The sequence below is a fragment of the Vipera berus genome (assembly GCF_964194415.1).
Source record: "Vipera berus genome assembly, chromosome: 3".
Lineage (NCBI taxonomy): Eukaryota > Metazoa > Chordata > Lepidosauria > Squamata > Viperidae > Vipera > Vipera berus.
Genome location: NC_138204.1, coordinates 178,919,890 through 178,939,091, shown reverse-complemented (window position 1 = coordinate 178,939,091; position 19,202 = coordinate 178,919,890). Strand labels below are relative to the sequence as shown.

The 19,202-nt window shown below is 35.5% G+C and overlaps 1 protein-coding gene across 1 annotated transcript in view; it reads left to right on the top strand.

Annotated features, from left to right (window-relative positions):
* CA8 (carbonic anhydrase 8) overlaps positions 1-3,479 on the top strand; it is a 48,358-nt gene extending 44,879 nt beyond the window's left edge. The window contains exons 8-9 of the mRNA XM_081322783.1: positions 634-816; positions 2,918-3,479. Of these exons, the coding sequence (XP_081178909.1) occupies positions 634-768 (135 nt within the window). The 3' untranslated portion in view covers positions 769-816; positions 2,918-3,479. The remainder of the gene's footprint in view (positions 1-633; positions 817-2,917) is intronic.
* Positions 3,480-19,202: the final 15,723 nt, after the last annotated feature.

Genomic DNA, 19,202 nt, shown 5'->3' with positions numbered 1-19,202 from the left:
TACAATTAAGAAAGAATAGGTTATCAAAGCTTTATAGTAAAGAAATGAATCAACAACAGTTAGAATAGCCAGGTGGCTTTGATGTTGTTGGTTCATTTCAGCCTTGTAATTATGTCATAATAAAACAGGAATGGAAATGTGTTGAAATGTTGGCACATTCCCAAGAACATACTGGAATTTTTCACTTCTATTTTAATCCAATTTCTGTTTGTAATGATCATTACTTTGATATAGTAAAGTCTATAATACCTAAAAAGCCTTCTTCAGAATGTTCCAAAAGATAAGAAATTGTAAATTTTAATGTGAGAAGAGGGGAAATGAATTAATGCATGGGAGTATCCAATACACTTCCTTAAATTTATTTAAGTTAATTTTAATTCAGTTTAAATGTATTCTTGGTTAGATATTTTTTTAAAAGCTTTGTATGCCATAACAGTTGAGTGGTGGGATTTATATTAAATAAAGAGAGAAAAAATAACACACACACACGTATGTATGTATGTATGTATGTATGTATGTATGTATGTATATATGTATGTATACACACACACACACACATACACACACACACACACCTTTTACAGTGTAAATACTAATTGAGGGAGTCAAATGTCCATTTCCTTGTTTTATTAGATAGAAGAGTTTCGAGGACTGAGGACTCATATTAAAGGAGCAGAGCTCCTAGAAGGTTGCGATGGAAACTTAGGAGATAATTTTAGACCAACACAGCCACTTAATGACAGAGTCATAAGGGCTGCTTTCCAGTAGCAGAGACAAATGATTCAAAAAAGAAAAAGAAATATAGTCAAAATATAGGTAAGTGAAAAATCAAAATACTGACTTATGTAAAATATGACTTCTGTGCTAATTTCAGCATAATGCATTAAGTACCTATTCATTTCTTTTGGAGAACCAGAAATGTATAATATCTGTACATTGTGTTTTGACCGTATTTTTAATATATGAAGTCATTTTTAGACTCAAAGAATCACAGGGTTGAAAGAGGACATTTATGTTTTTAAATCCAATCTTGCACTGTGCAAAAGTCTTAATATAGGATTCCCTGGCAAATAGCAATTCAGTCCCTTTGTTTTAATACTACCGCTGAAAAGTAGCTCACCTCCTCTTTGACTAATTGTTTCCATTTTGTCAAATTGTTTTTATTATTATATTTTTTCTTAATATTCATATTTACTAATATTTTTCCCAATATTAGGAAAATATTTCTTAATATTTTCCTTTAATTTAAATCCATTATTCTGTGTTCTGGAATGGCAGAAAATAAAACTTAACCTTTGTTGGATGCTCTTTTAGACATTTGAGGAATGTTCCACAACTGCCAATAGTCTTCTCTTGTTAAGGCTGAACATTTCTAATTATTGTTGTTGATGGTTTTCCTAACTTTTAGGACAAGTCCTTACAATTTAGCTTATACAGGTAGTTCATGACTTAACAACTGCTGTATTCGCTCAACAACCATCAATTCACTTAACAGCCATGGCGACATATGCTAACAATGATCACAAAAAAAGTAAAATCAACTCTGGTCACATTGGTGCCTTGACTTATGACCGTAATGACTTACGACAAGAAATTTACTCCCAATTGTGGTCATAAATTGAGGACTAAATCTAAAAGTAATGAATTTTATTGTTTAACAAGATCACATAACATTTTAACTATCTCAGAGTTTTAAGGTTGGGAGAAATAAAACAGCCCTTATAACATGCTTAGTTGAAACCTAAGAGGTTAAGACAATTGTTTTATAGGGGCAGGGCCTTCAGCTAAATGATTTCCCTGTGCCTAATTTTATGATGGGCCAAGCAGCAGAGATCTCAAATTGGAATGACAGTAATTACAAAATGCTGGTCTTATAAATGGTATCATAATTCATACAGTTTTTACTCTTATAATGGACAAAATAACAGGGGTAGCTGAACTATTAAATTCTACAAAATCCCTTTCCTTAATCTTGTTTCTTCAGTAATTCTGGGTGCAACAAGATGAGATGGTGGAGCTCCATTGTTGGATCTTTTTTTTTAATTGTGTGGAGAGCAGCTTCAGATTCCTGAAATGGATCGGGAGCATAATACTGAGAAAGATGGGAAATAATGTTTTGCCCACTGCACCATTTTTAAAATAAATCCTCTCAGTTGTTGCTGTTTGTTTTATTAGGGAACAAATGTTTCTCAGTGTTTCCCCTAATGAGGGAAATAGTGCTGAAAATTGGGAAAACTGCCACATAGGAAAGTTTGAAGGAAAAATTTTAAATTTTTTATTTTGGCCAAAGAGTCAGTTCAATATAGGATGTTCAACAGTTGATTTTGAAATAAATGATGAAGCTGATTTTGGATCTCCAACATATCATTTAGCTTGTTTTTCTCTCAGAAGAAATGAAGGCTGCAATTTTTTAAAATAACTTGCAATTTTGGAAGCTAAAAATAGAATTGAACATGGAATATATTAATATTCATGGAAGGGGATATTAAATTAGAATTGTAGAATGTGAATGTCAGGTTTTTCATATTATTTTATCCCAAGCTGATTCAAACATTTAACCTCATACCAAATTATATTTAGTGATTTTGCATTATTTTGTATTTTAGATGCACATCATAAAAATGCTAGACAAAATTACAGGGTAATGGGGTTTCTGCAGTATTTGGTTGCAAATCTCTGGTTGCTAATTAGTCTAAGAATTCATTTGGACATCACACTAAGCCATAACAAGGCAGTAAATCTGGTGCATGACATTAAAATCAGGCTCTTTGCTTACTTTCATGAATGGAACTGCATTGAACAAACCATGAACTTTAACTTTCAACTTTGGCTTGCTCAAATAGGAATTTTAATTACACAGAGAATACAGTGAAAAATATATTAACCATGATATACTATGTTCTCTTTCATCTCCCAGACCTTTGATTCTGATTTGAGCCAGTTGATCTTGTCTGAAGATTTTATAGTCTTTGGACCTGCCTAAAAGGGATTAAAAAGAGTCACCCTAGAAATCTTTCTGAACAATGGATCACATTGCTGGATACTTTACTGAAGATACTGAACTGAATTTTCCTAGCAAGGAGTATGAACTCCCCTTTGAACTGAAAGAAATATTGAGTTGATGTGATTAGCTTCAGTAGAGAAGGCTGAAGATGTAATGTGGAACCATTCATCAATTACACAGCACAAGGATATAATCTTGAAGCTTGTTTCTTTCAGCTTTATCTGAAGGCCAACAATAATTTTGAGACTGCATTATAATTTAAGAGCTTACATAATTTTGGGTTTTTATTGGAATAAAGATCTGTGATATTGCCTAAGGACCTCTAAGGATCTCACTTTTTTTTTAACCTTGATTCTCATTCTACTACTTGCTTGTTGGCATCTATAGTTTTCCAAATGTTTCAAGTCATTTCCAATACTCTGCATTAATTGAATGTATATTCACTTGGTGTAGAACTGCTTGTGACTTAGTGTAGTATATGTGCACATTAATGTTGTTATATGAAAACTGAATTTAATGGCTTTCTATAAAGGAGAAATGATTGAACCTATTTCTGTTATGAGTCCTTTTATGTTCTATCTTAGAAGCAAAGTACATAGCTGTAGAATTCAAGATAATTTGATGTGTCCAGTGAGAAACAGCAGAGTAATGACTTCATCCTGGAAGTGCCAGGAAGCTCGTGTTTGTCATATTGTCACAAATTGTCACATAAAGGTGTGATGTGAGAAACTTATTTTGTTAGTTTGTTAGTAATTGATGATTGTAGAATCTGTTGTGTTAAATTACTCATTCTTAAAACACTTCAAAATGTTTTAATACTTAATTCCTTTTCTACCTTCCACAAAATAAAATATGTGGGGCGTTCATATTTATGATGTGATATGGAAAAAAGATGAAAAGGGATACTTCAAAGGACTTAAATTTACAGAGTACCTTCTTTTAAATATGTATATATTTCTTGCTTATATCATTCTGATCCCATATAAATTATTCACAGTAATAACACAATAACACACAGAGGATTTTGCAGATTGCAGTTACTGAACATGCAGTTACACAGGTGTATTTGATATAACTTATGAAAGAAAGCATACCCATGAAGAATTTATGAGAAAGAATGAGCTATTCAATTATTTTGAGTTTTTCTGGATTTAAAATAGTTCCTTCTTCTTTAAGGACTGCCCTGAAAAGAAAGAACAGTAATTTAGCCGAGGGATTTACTCTTAAGGAAAAGATAAAAAGTTGAACTTAAACACTTCTTCAATAAAGAAGAATAGAGATTAATCTAGGGTTTTGGATTAATCCAAAGATTGTTAGAGAAACTGAAAATTTTGTGCAATAAAGAAACAAAACTGGAAAATAGTACTAAAGATGCAAGAAAGCAGGATGGGGAGAAAATTTTCTAGAACCTAGAAATAAACTTGCAGTTAGTTCTGATTTAACAGAAGTAATAGGGTTTAGAATTTCCATTGCTAAGCAATGCATTCATAATCATATGTCTGCATTGCTTAGTGATGACAATTCTGATAGTCCCTATTGCTGTCGTTAAATGAAGATCATGGGTGGTGAAGTGACAAGACTGAGTAAATCACAAGCTGGCCAGAAGTTGGCTAAGTGGCTGGTGCGGTGCAATGTGAGCATGGTCATGTGGGGGGTGGCTGCTGCCAAGTGTGGAAAGGCACCCAGGTGATTGCCATGGCACAACAGAAGGGGTGGGGAGGGCTGTTGCCTGACACAGAAGTGTGCACATCTGGCTAATACTTTATAGCCAGGCTTCTCAGGAGAAAAAGCAGTGAGAGTGGTAGTGACTTACAGGGGTGACTTATGACCATTGACTTTGCTTGTAGAAAGCCAACAAGGAAGGTTGCAAATGAAGATCAGATGACCACAAGACACTGCAACTGTTGTGTGAACCAGTTGCCAGCAGCCTAAATTGTGATCGCATAATGGAGAACTTTGAAGACCAGTCATAAGTACCACTTGTTCAGCACCATCATAACTTTGAGTGGTTGCTTAATGAGTATTTGATAATTGAAGCATCAAAAAAGTCACTGTAGAGAACAGTGCATTGAGATCAGAATCATTAAATGGAAAGAAATGGAAACTTCTGCAGTGAAGTTGGTGTAACTGGATGGATATACCCCTATTATATTTTATTTGCCATTTGGGGAGGATTTTTGAGGCAATTTCTGAAAAATTTCTGGTCTTCTTTTGCAAGTAACATTTTTATTGATTCTATGGGACAGAATAATGGGACAGATTAGCAAGTTAGAACTATAATGTTTTCTTGATAGATATCAATATCATATGTACAAAAGAGGATTGGGGAGCTCAATTTTGCCAGGATTTTCATCATGCATAGTTGTGGACTTCAACTCCCAGAATTTCCTAGACAGTATGGAATTGAAATCCAGATCTCTTAAAGTTGTGAAGTTTGAAAAACACTGCTTTAGACTTTAATCTTTAAAGGTAAAGTTTAAAGGTAAAGGTAAAGTTAATGACATATTTGAATGCTATATTATATCAGCCTATTAGAATTGCAGGTTGATTTAATTTGAAGGAGTTTCAACTGAATTACCTGTACAAAATCAACTTTCATATTATTTCAAGGTTTTAGATAGAAATAGATGTAGAAACGGAATTTGTTAATGACTGTATGATAAAATGGGCCCAGAATACTCAGGAGTTAATAACAATGGATATCTGGAAAAAATTTGGGTCAGAAATGTTAAATTTATTTAGGCATAAAATTTACGAGAGAATTTTTATAAAATGTTTTATAGATGGTCTTTAGATCTTAAAAATTAGTATGTATGTATTTAAATTATCAGTCTAAATGTTGGAGATGTGGTTGCGAGGATGCAACGTACTATCATATATGGTGGGCTTGTTGGGTATTATTACAGATTGTACTGTTATCGAATCTAAATTGATGTTGAATTTAATAATGGCAGCAAGACTTTTGGTTTTGCAATACTGGAAGAAGGAGGAACTGCCTACTATAGAAGAGTGGACTTTAAAAGTTTCAAACTTGGCAGAAATGGTAACAATTTTAGCATATTTGAAAGAACAATCGCAACAAAGATATATTTCGGAATAGAGAAGATGGACCGATTATATTCAGAATTTATAAGGGACTAAAAAATTTCATTTAATATATGAATGAGTATTAGAATTATAAGATGTATTACTATTTAGTTATGTTTAAGTGGAGTTAAAGTGTGATAGGATTAAAAGTGTATTTATAGTTGGTTAGCATATTTTAGCTTAAGTTTGTTAGAGACAATACCCTGTATTCAGCTCTGGGAAGTTGGGGGGGGCGGAGGGGGGGAGGGGAAGTTGGGGGCAGGGGGAGGGAAGGAGTTTATGCTTAAAATGTATTGTAAAACTTTTCAATAAAAAAAATCCAGTTGCCTTTTGGAAAAAGCACTTTAGGTGAACTTATACATTAGTTTGCTTTGTCAAATATCCTTTATTTGGTACTGGTGTGTAATTGACTTTTTCCAACCAGCTGACAATTATATTATTCCTCAGATTTGCTGATATATTTTAGTTAGACCCTTTACAGATTATTCTTCTGTTGCTTATCACATTTCTGCAGAAATTCTATCTATTCCTGTAGCTTTCTGACTTAATACTAACTGGAGTGCTGATCTAGCTTTATATTTTAGTACCAGATATTCTTGTAAAAAGAGAATATCTTTTAAGGTATCTTAGATATTAATACTTCTGTCATGTAGAATTTTACCATACACCTACTATCTTTCTTAGATACTGTTTGAATCAATTATTATCTACCTACTGTTGTTCTTTACATACCAGTTCAAGATTGGAGCCTCTTTCTGAGTTCAGAGATCTTTGGAAGGCTTTTCTTGTTTTTTTCCTGTCTGTTTTAATTTTTGATGCCTTTGCAGATGTCATTGTAATTTCTAACAGCTCTCTGAAATTCTTTGTTAAATTCCTTCCCTAAACCTTTGTCTTTCTTGGCCTTGGATTTCTCTTCCTGGCAATTTCCATCATTTATTCTTGGTCTTTGGCAGTCTCTTTTCATATCCATTATTAACCACTTCTTTGATTTCTTTCTGGTTTTCTTCTAGTTCAGGGCTGTTCAACTTTTTCACCCATTGTACCACTTTTAGGATATGGCAACAGCTGAGTACCACCAGTCACCTAGCAAGGTGTCAAAAACTTGATGACAAACAAAAGGAAAAAAGTGATGAAGTACAGGTAGTTTGCTTAGTGACTGTTCGAAGTTACAATGGCACTGAAAAAAGTGCCCCCCAAGCCACAGCCGAGCAATACACCTGCCTGCCCACCCGGCAGCGCTTTTCCTCCTGTCTGAGGTTTTCATTGTTGTGAGCATTTCTGTTGAGGATTGGCAGTGGGAGTGGGGTAGGGTGGGTGTTTGGTTTTTATTCCCCGCCCCTCTGCTGGGTGGTTGCAGCAGGTTTTGGTCACTTCACATGACCCTGGGACACTGACCGTCATAAATATGAATCAGTTGCCAAGCATCTGAATGTAAATCACAAGACCCTGGAAATGCTGCAACATTCCAGCTGATTGGTGTTTCTTCTGGGCTCAGCAGAAGTGCCAGGGTAAGTGCCGAGCTCCAGCTGGAGCTCATTCCCCTCCCCCACTACTTTTCTAGGATGGTTGCGTACCACCTGCTAGGTGCCAATGTACCACAGGTGGTACCCATACCACTGGTTGAAAAGCCCTGTTCTAGTTCCCTGTTGATGAGGTTCAGGAATTCCAAATGATTCCTGGTATTTTTCTTGAATATGGTGAGTATCAAGAATATATTGTCCAATTCTAATGTAGCGCATTAATCATATATCATTCTAAACCTCATCAAATGCAAAAGTGTATAATATAAAAGTTGCCAGATATGAATTAAATCAGGTTTACTAGAATAATAAGAACATAGGAAAAAACCAATATGATTTCAAATGTAAAAGCAATATATTGTTAGGAAAATGCAATTATATAACTCTAAAAAAAGAATAAATTTTAAGGAAGACTAAAGGAACATAAGAGGGACGCAGTGGCTCAGTGGGTTAGGATGCTGAGCTTGTCGATCAGAAGGTCGGCAGTTTGGTGGGTTGAATCCCGAGTGCCGCGTAACAGAGTGAGCGCCTGTTACTCGTCCCAGCTTCTGCCAACCTAGCAGTTCGAAAGCACGTAAAAATGCAAGTAGAAAAATAGGGACCACTACGGTGGGAAGGTAACGGCATTCCGTGCGCCTTTGGCGTCTAGTCATGCAGGCCACATGACCACGGAGATGTCCTCGGACAAGCGCTGGCTCTTCGGCTTTGAAACGGAGATGAGCACAGGCCCCTAGAGTTGGAAACGACTAGCACGCATGTGCGGGGGAACCTTTACCTTTACCTTAAAGGAACATACATTGATACAAATTTTAAATCAGGCCAAGTAATTTGTGTTACTTCATATTCTATATATATATACTGCTTTTAATAAAATTCATTTTTATCAATACTTTACAGATATGTTTCATTTCTTTAATACTGGGAGTATATCTCTTATATCATTCCAGCTCAGTTTCATTTAGTTTTATTTTAGAAGGAGTGCTCAGCTTGAACAAGTATATAATGTTTAAATACAATTATGGACTAATTAACTACTCAATCACTCTTACATCACACACTAGAGACTAGCAAGAAATAATGGAGCTATTGTACACAAGTATATAAGAGAGCTGTGTTAATTAGTTTACTGCTAATTGAGGCCGAGAAAGTATATGCTTGTCCTAAGAGATTTCAGCAAAAGCTATTATAATTGCAATGTTGCAGCTTAACTTTTTATTTCTTGACACTGAACTTGCATCCTAAGCCATGTTCCAAATTAAGTGATATATTTTTGTTTTTTTGTAAGTACTTAGTACTTACTTAATATTTTCTCAGACGTTTGTTCAATGCTCTCTGGCATTAAAGGTCAAATAATGTGCCAATAGTCAAATAATGTGTCAAAGAATCCCAAAAAATGATGATTTAAAAAGCACAATAATTTAAGTGATCAGGAATTTCCAGAATAGGAATTATTATAGAAAGTCATGTGTAGAAGATACAAAGGACAAATATCATTCCATCCAACTACAGGCATGGTCAAACAGAGAATGAAAACAAGTGTGTTGTCTAATGACAATGAAGTCTTTATAAAGTCTTAATAAAATGTGTGTAGTGTTTTGCTTCACTGGACTACATTTCACCAAATGGAAAACTGATGAGACTGAAAAACTAGTAATTTGATCAAGAAACAAAATCTTTCATGGTAGAGAGAAAGGCATCTGTAAGACTTTAGTCTTTTGCAGAAATTGTTTACCCCACTTCCTAAGAGTCCAAGCTTTAATTTAAAAACTTTTTTTTGAAAATCACTGCCCTGAAAAGTTACTACCAAAGGGTGTATGTGTGTCCATTTTGGAAGTCTGAAAATTTTGCTCTTTAGCCTAATGGCAACCTGACTCCATGTGAGTATGTGTCAGAGAGGAAAGTAAGTTGGTGCTTTTTGTAGATTTTCTTATCACGCTCATCCTATTTACCCTCTTGCTATCACCTCTGTTGATCTTCTCATCCAGTTCATATGAATCTTCTTTATCTGAGTAACTCTTCTTAGATATGTGTAGAGTTTCTCTGCTGCATGCTGCCACTCTGTCATCTTGCTGCTAGTGTTTCTCTTCATTTAATTTTCCTTCATAATTGTTCTCCATCCTCACCTTTTCCTCATCCTCTACTTCTTTCTGCATGTGTTGTTTCATTCTTCTTCATCCTTATCCCATGTTCTCTGCACTTAACTTTCCTCTCTGTCCTCAGCCATAGAAATCAGTTTTTTGTTCAGAGTCAGTCACAGAATTGGAAGTGAGGGACAACCATTCTTTGAACCACATTGTGCTCCTGGGCTGTGACTTCATGGGGCTACCATTGATGGCAACTGGCAATTTAGAATTAAGCCCAACTGATTCTCCCCAGTAATAACAGGCTGCAGAATATTTTGAGGGCTGAAATTAAATTGATCAGTAGTTTGTGTTATGATTAAAAAATCAGGTATTCAAAGGAAAAAGTGAGAATCATTGGGCAAAATTAAATACAAGAAAATAGAATATTAGGATCACATTCAACTTTCATTTCCACAAGTGGCTTAATGATATTAAAATTATGACGGCCAATCTACAGAACAACCCCTGCACTGCATTCCTATGAATGTTTACTTAAATATCAATATGTATATAAAGTAGTCTGGATGTTTTCATGTTGTATGTATCCAGAATTTCTTATTCCATATACAGTCCCCTTGAGCAAAGACAGTACAAGGAAAAATAATTGTTGTTAACAGATTGATGTAATCTATGAAGCATAAAGTTGAGCTGGAAAGTGGCAGAAGGAATCTGGGTGATGATATATTAAAGATGAATGTCTGAGTAATATGGGGACCTGATGACACAAACTAAATTAATAATCCCCAGTGGAAATCTTGCACAACAGAACTAATTTTTCAATTTTATATAAACTATTTCAGTGATATGGACATATCCATAACAGCTCTGTATTCCATTCAAAATGTAGTTGTTTCATTTTTCTGTTTCTTTTCAAAATGGAGGCTTGAGATTGCATTTGGAAAGATGGTCTGGAATAAAAATCACTAGCCAAAGAAGAAATTCTGCAAAAATTCCCAAATGAAAAGGTTCTGCTACAAAAGTCAGGAATACATGAAATCTGTTCATACATGTTCTAACCCATTTCCATCTGTAGATTTTCTTCTGACCACTGTTGTGAGACAGGACCATCGGATCTGCCATGCCACAGAAGAATCTGTGTCAAACCTTCCTATCCTCCTGTCATGAAACTCTTTTCAGTCTCTACTGTCTCCCTGCCTGGACATAAACAGTCTTTCAAACTCACTATGGAATTTCACTAACATAATTGTTCCATTCTCTTCTCAGAGAGGGGGAAGACAGTGCTGCCACAGTGACCTTGAATGAGAAGTAGAAATGCTGGAGGCTCTTGCTTTGCTTTCCTCACAAAGCCTGCTTTGTCTGCCTTCAGCTAATTCAGGATTGATAGACAGCTGTGACAGTTGGCCTGTCCACATGGTCCAGTGAAATTCTGGGAATGAGCTTTATGTTACAAGATGAAAACACATTAAACCGTCCAACATGCTTTCTTAACTTTTTATTGCTCATGAGGCTCTGGTTTTGTCCAGCACTCCTGTGTCGTGGCCTATACTTTTCAGCATGTTTGATGGAAAAATAATGAACAACAAGTATATCAGATGTATCAGTTACTTTTTTAAAAAGCAGTTTTGAATGTTGAAATCACATCTTTTTCTCCAGAACATGTAAATAAAAAATGGATTCCCTATCAATAGCTTATGAAGAAAATAAGTTATTATTTTTACAAATAAAAATAGACTACTTTACCAAAAGGTAGACATCTTCTGATGAAATATCTAGAAGACAATTAGGCTGTTTCAATTAATTTTGAGTATATAATATGTGCTAAATATATGTATTAAGTATATTGCCTATTTATATTTTTCTTCCATGAATAGAATGAAAATTATTTTCAGAGAAGTGCACCCAGAAAACTATAACTTTTATTCTGTGAATGGAAGTTTGTTCTTTCTTTGAATGGAGCAGAAATGTAGTATCCAAATCAACAAAATGGCTTGATTTTTACATTCCATGAAAATTAGTATTGGATTCACAGCAGCTTGGGAAGACTCAAAAATTAACATAGAAGCCACTATCAACTCATATTGTTTATTCATTGAGCGTAATAATGTCTTGCAGCACTCATTAAGACACTGCTTGCCAAACTTGGGCAAATTTCCCAAAACTGGGTAAAAGTATTTTTTTCTTTGGGTAATGACACATGAATCTATTACCCAATCACAGCAGGGAGATTTAAATGAGAACAAAACTGATTAGCAGTCATGAGTAATAAAGAAAAAAGTTTGGAAAGCATTACCTTAAGGCTTTTTCCTGGCAATTGCAGTTATACTGCTAAGCTTGTAAGCCGCCCTGAGTCTTCGGAGAAGGGCGGGATATAAATGTAATAAAAATAAAATAAATAAATAAAAAAAATCCAATATTTTGAACCCAAAAACCTAGTGGTTGACCCTTTGGATTTCTGGAGCTGTCTTGCAAAACTCAAAAGAGAGGACTTTACAATTTAAGCTTTGTCTCATAATTTTTCTTATATCAGGAGCTAGAAAAAAAATTGCACCAGTATACTTCCCCATATTATTAGTCCAATCTTATGAGGATGAAGCTGATATTGTCATGACTGCTATTTTTAGAAAACTGAGATCCAGCAACCATAGCTTGTACAAAAGACATACACTACAACTAAAGCAACTCAAGAACTGGTTTGAATGTCATTGTCTCCCTGTAAGTCTTTCCTTACCCATTAACCATCTTTTGTTCTCTTTTCTTCATTTCAGCAGTATATTTATCAGGCTGGGTCTTCTATCATCAATGCTATACTACTCTAATGTAAAATATGACTGACACATAGACCATCTCTACTGAGGAGCAAAATTAATGAGAAAAAAATGATGTACAGGTAAAACTCAAGAAATTAGAATATCGTGCAAAAGTTCATTTATTTCAGTAATGCAACTTAAAAGGGGAACTAATATATGAGATAGACTCATTACATGCAAAGCAAGATAGTTCAAGCTGTGATTTGTCATAATTGTGATGATTATGGCTTACAGCTCATGAAAAGCCCAAATCCACAATCTCAGTAAATTAGAATATTGTGAAAAGGTGCAATATTCTAGGCTCAAAGTGTCCCACTCTAATCAGCTAATTAAGCCATAACACCTGCAAAGGGTTCCTGAGCCTTTAAATGGTCTCTCAGTCTGGTTCAGTAGGAATCACAATCATGGGGAAGACTGCTGACCTGACAGTTGTGCAGAAAACCATCATTGACACCCTCCATAAGGAGGGAAAGCCTCAAAAGGTAATTGCAAAAGAAGTTGGATGTTCCCAAAGTGCTGTATCAAAGCACATTAATAGAAAGTTATGTGGAAGGGAAAAGTGTGGAAGAAAAAAGTGCACAAGCAGCAGGGATGACCACAGCCTGGAGAGGATTGTCAGGAAAAGGCCATTCAAAAGTGTTGGGGACTTTCACAAGGAGTGGACTGAGGCTGGAGTCCGTGCATCAAGAGCCATCACACACAGACAGATCCTGGACATGGGCTTCAAATGTCATATTCCTCTTGTCAAGCCGCTCCTGAACAACAAATAACGTCAGAAGCGTCTTACCTGGGCTAAAGAAAAACAGACCTGGTCTGTTGCTCAGTGGTCCAAAGTCCTCTTTTCAGATGAGAGCAACTTTTGCATCTCATTTGGAAACCAAGGACCCAGAGTCTGGAGGAAGAATGGAGAGGCACACACTGCAAGATGCTTGAAGTCCAGTGTGAAGTTTCCACAGTCTGTGTTGATTTGGGGAGCTGTGTCATCTGCTGGTGTTGGTCCACTGTGCTTCATTAAGTCCAGGGTCAACGCAGCCGTCTACCAGGAGATTTTGGAGCACTTCATGCTTCCTTCCACAAATGAGCTTTATGGGGATGCTGACTTCATTTTCCAGCAGGACTTGGCACCTGCCCACACTGCCAAAAGCACCAAAACCTGGTTCCATGACCATGGGATTACTGTGCTTGATTGGCCAGCAAACTCGCCTGACCTGAACCCCATAGAGAATCTAAGGGGCATTGCCAAGAGAAAGATGAGAGACATGAGACCGAACAATGCAGAAGAGCTGAAGGCCGCTATTGAAGCATCCTGGTCTTCCATAACACCTCAGCAGTGCCACAGGCTGATAGCTTCCATGCCACACCACATTGAGGCAGTAATTGCTGCAAAAGGGGCCCAAACCAAGTACTGAGTACATATGCATGCTTATACTTTTCAGAGGTCCGATATTGTTCTATGTACACTCCTTGTTTTATTGATTGCATGTAATATTCTAATTTTCTGAGATTGTGGATTTGGGGTTTTCATGAGCTGTACGCCATAATCATCACAATTATGACAAATCACGGCTTGAACTATCCTGCTTTGCATGTAATGAGTCTATCTCATTTATTACTTTCCCCTTTTAAGTTGCATTACTGAAATAAACGAACTTTTGCACAATATTCTAATTTTTCGAGTTTCACCTATATAAAGCCAAAAAAACCCTAAACTCATCAATCTGTTTTTCTTAAGGGGAATCCTTAAGGGAATTTACTTAGGAAAAAAGGAGCCATTACCCGTTTCATTTCAGCACGCTTTCAATAATTTCAGAGCATTTTTGGGCTAAATGCAGTAGTCATATCAAGTCTGCATTTTTTCTAGTTTTTCTTATACTTACTATGATTTATAGCCTGGGTCATTTAAAAAATCTGTGCCCTCATAAATGCAAATAATATAGTGAAGGTTACTGAAAGGCTACATGGGGTCAGGGGCAGAGTGAAGGCTGAATCCCTGCTGGTTGGGGGGTTATTTGATTATATGTTGTTTTGGGCACCATTCATGATTCTGTTTCTGTTTTTAAAAATGTTTTAACTACAAGCTGCCCAGAGTTGTTGGAGTCATGCTGCCTATACATTATTTAAATATAAAATAAATAAGTAAATAAACTGAAAAGTGGCTGCATTGGTGGGTGTGGTTCATTTGATTTTCTGGGAAGCACAATGGTGACATTGGACTGTTTCCTCTGGCCTCTCAGGATACTCCCTGTAACTGCAGTTTGATTTATTTTTCCTTGGACAGATCCTTTCCTAGGTAACCCTGGCTTGCAAATACCTGCTTCTTTTCCTACCAGTAGAGATAATTCTAGCATTTAAGCCTCACATTTATTTATGTATTTTTCAAATTAGAAGCATTTTTTTAAACATTAAGAGATGAACAGGGACACTAAGAGAAAGTCTCCAGGCCCACTGAGGCCCACAGGCTTAGTGGATGACCTTAAGGATGTTGCTGTGGTCATTTTAAAGTAAACATTCCATTTTTAAAAACACATAAATCAGGTTTGATAGATTTATTGCAAACCTGAGGAAATCTTTGTTCATTTACTTATATGCAAGAGAAAATTAAATGAACACATATTTTATAGTTTTTTTAAAAAAAAATCTGTTATTTTAAATGAATTCTAGTATCCTGAAAAGTTTTCATTTGGTGGTTGGGATATGAATGCACCATCTGGGCCACATTAAACTGGACTAATTATGCCCCTGATTCAGAGGGAAAGATTCATAGTTGTCCCAGGGCTCTTTGTGGTTGCACATGACAAAGTCTGGCTCCAGAGCTGGACCAAAGTGCTCAGGGATCATGCTTGGGTAACATAATGATAGAAAAAGTGAATTTGAAGGTTTCTCCCCCTTCAGGAATCTCAATATCATTAAAATGCTGAAGGATAGATACCACCCTTTTTCCAGTTTGCTTTATAGCTTTTGGGATTACAGTGTTAAAGTAATAACAGAAACTTCAGTAAACACAGGAAAAGAGCACAGGAAAGGAAAATAATGGTTTCTTTAAAAGGGAGACATTACGTCATGTGCTCAACAACTCATTCTCCCCTTTCACATTCAAGATACTATAGGCAGTCCTAGATAAGGAACATGTTTTATTTGGAGAACAAATGTAACTCAGATTCTAGCAGAAAACTGACTATGCTATCGCTTGTGCTTGCCTCCTTGATCTATGACAACCTTTTCTAACCTGTTGTTTTACAAATTTATTGACCTTGGAGCCCCTCGTATTTTGGGGAGGCATGCCTTGTCCTTTTGGTAGCAGTATTTGGAAGGCGAAGTAGGTGAAGAGAGGCATAATTGTCCATTTGGATGCAAGCAATTGTAGAGAGGTAAACTTACAGATTTATATAGACATCAAAATCAGATATAATAAATTGTGTGATTGTCAGATAAATACATGGATTATTTTTAGATGTTGCAGATGATATCTAATTTTCTCTTCCTACATGTAAATTTAAACACTGAGCTGAAATGATATAGGATTTTCTATTTGAGCAGTGGGTTGGACTAGAAGACCTCCAAGGTCCCTTCTAACTCTATTATTCTATGTTCTACATGCTACTGCTTGTGTTCAGGACACACATTTATCCTGCATTAGCAGTCCATAGAGTACTATTCTTTAGGAAGAAAAATGTGCAAATACTGTATAATGGAAACTATTTTAAAGGGAAAGTAAAAAATCTTCCTATGCAAATATGGCAATTATCTTGTATTGTTTGGAATCTTGTTTGTCGTGAACTACACAATTCTTTAAACCTTTTTGTCACTTTCTCTGGACTGACATCCACATATTTTTCATTGCAACTCCCAGTGTTTTATGAGCAAAGGACATTGTAGTCTCTAAGCACCTGAAGGATAGCAGGAATAGTGTCTTGAACTAATAATTTGTGTTTGAGGATGTTCACAACTTTGGAAGAGAGTAGAGAAGGAAAAAGGATCTGGAAGTTGAATAATATAAATCCTTTGTGTAGATAATGTCGAACCCTTTACTTTTCTTTTAGAAGGAAGAATAATGAAGCATACTGTAGTATATTACTAGTTACAATAATTTTAAGAATAATCTTTGATGATGCTTTCTATGCAACTCCAAAGTTCCAAAAGTGTAGGTTTGTAAAAGATGTTTCTTTAGTTTTCTTTTCCTATATCTAATTATACAGGCCAAATTTTAAATGAATCAACTTCCAGCTGATAAACTACTTCAAATTCACTGGAATTCTAACTCCACCCCAGCTGAAACAAAGAGATTAATGATTAGTTCCTGATTCTGTTTGGCAACTTTCATTTATGGAGCCCAAGAGACTAATCAGAGTTTAACAGGAGGTCACAAAACAATACATTTAATTACATGAACAATTAGCTATAGTTATAATTAACTGCATGAAAAATTGTGCATATCTCTGTCGGTGTTACCATGTTATAAAACATAAGTGATGCATTAACTGAGTGAGCCAATTCTGAGGCTGGACATGAAGACTAAGAGATGTTGGGAATCTTTCTATTTGCTGCTTAGACATTTTTAAAACTGCCTTTGCAAGTGCAATGTATCAAAGGAAGAATATTTATGCCAGATAAGTGTCAAATCCCCCTACTGAGTTGCAACCATGGCAAAGGGAATAGAAGGGAGAGATAGCCAAACCAATCAGCAGCTTGAGATAAGAAGAGAATTTAGTGTTTTTTCTTTTGCTCCTTTCTTTGGCATCAGCAGAAATTCAGCACATCTTTCAGACAGCTAACATCATTCTAAGAGATCCTCAGAGCAAGGCACTATAGCTGGTTATGTGACTACCTGTACAGATACCATAGTACAGTCATTGCTGTGTGCATTTCTCAAAGGCCCCTCACACATACATTTATTTGGCTCTATAGAGCTATTCAGCTTAGATGCAAACAAACAGTGGATCAAGAGGCAAAGGGTGGGGTGGAGATAGGATCCAGTTTACTATTTGTCTATCTCACTCTTCTATAGGTCTTTACTGATCTCATTCAAAAGGAAACTGTCATTGATAAGCAGTGTGGTCTTCAATTTTTTTTCATTTCCCCCCCCTAAAATAATATACATAACTCTTTGAAGTTTAGCATAAATATTGGTTTAGAATTATTCCTACTCTTCAAAACAATATTGCAATAATAATGTAAGAAGCCCACATATAACAACAATATAATAATAATAATAATAATAATAATAATAATAATAATAATAATAATAATAATAATAATAATAATAATAATAATAATAATAATAATAATGCTGTGAACATTTTAACTTCCATCCCACCCAGCACACTGTATGAAACAAACCAACTAATGTACAGTACAGACGCCATTATAACTGCAGAATTGGGTTATAAAATGCCAACAAAGAAACCCACTGGAACACCAAAATGGAAAATGCGACTTGAAAACAAAACAAAAAAACTACGAGGAGATGTCAGCAAATTGAAATACTTGAAAGAGGGAAAACTAAAGAATGAAAAGCTGAAAAATAGTTTATACAAAAAATATAACCTGGAGGAAAAAACAATAACATAAACCATGAAAGAACTAAAACAGCATGTAATAGCAACAGCAAAGAAAATTGAAAGATATGAAAGACAAATCAAACAATATCGTGAGCACCTCTTCTATCGGTCACTTGATGATAATCAAGTCCAAACTACTGTTTTCCCATGTAAAGAAAAAACTTTAAACTTTTGGAAAGAACTGTGGGAAAACCCAGTGGAACATAATAAAACTGCCTCCTTGATCAAAGATATTCAAAAACAAGCAACACGAAACAAAATGGAGAATATTGTAATAACCACCCATATGGTTGCAAAACAAGTAAAGAAGGTCAAGAACTGGAGTGCACCTGGCCTGGACGAGCTGCATAGATACTGGTTGAAACACCTCACCAGCCTCCATCACTGCATGGCCACTCAGTTGGATGAAATGCTTCAAAATGCCACAAGTGAAGAATGGTTAACAGCTGGTCGATCATACTTGATAATGAAGGACCCAGAAAAGAGCACAGAACCAAGCAACTACCACCCAATTACTTGTCTGCCAACAATGTTCAAACTTTTTAGAAGAATAGTGGCAAATTCAGTATTCAGTCATCTGATGGAAAACAGTCTGTATCTGGTAGAACAAAAAGGAAATTATAAAAAATCAAGAGGAACAAAATATCAGCTGCTCATTGACAAAATGGTACTTAAAAATGTAAAATGATGAAAAATTTTATTTATTTATTTTATTTATTTTAATTCCATTTATATCCCGCCCTTCTCCGAAGACTCAGGGCGGCTTTACAAACTTAGCAGAAAAATGAACTTAAATATGGCATGGATTGATTACAAGAAGGCATTCGACTCATTACCCCACAGCTGGATTAATGTGTGTTTGGAAAACTTTGGAATCAGCAAAAATATCTGTACATTTTTGAAAGCAAATATGCAAAAATAAAAAACAGTCCTAATAGCAAATGGGGAGAACATTGGTGAAATCAATATCAGACGAGGAATTTTCTAAGGAGACTCACTTTCACCACTACTGTTCAATATCACATTAATTCCATTGACAATAATATTACGAAACATAAAACTGGGATATCACATCTCAAGCCAGCATGACAAGATAAACCATCTACTATACAGTACATGGATGATTTAAAACTGTATGCGTA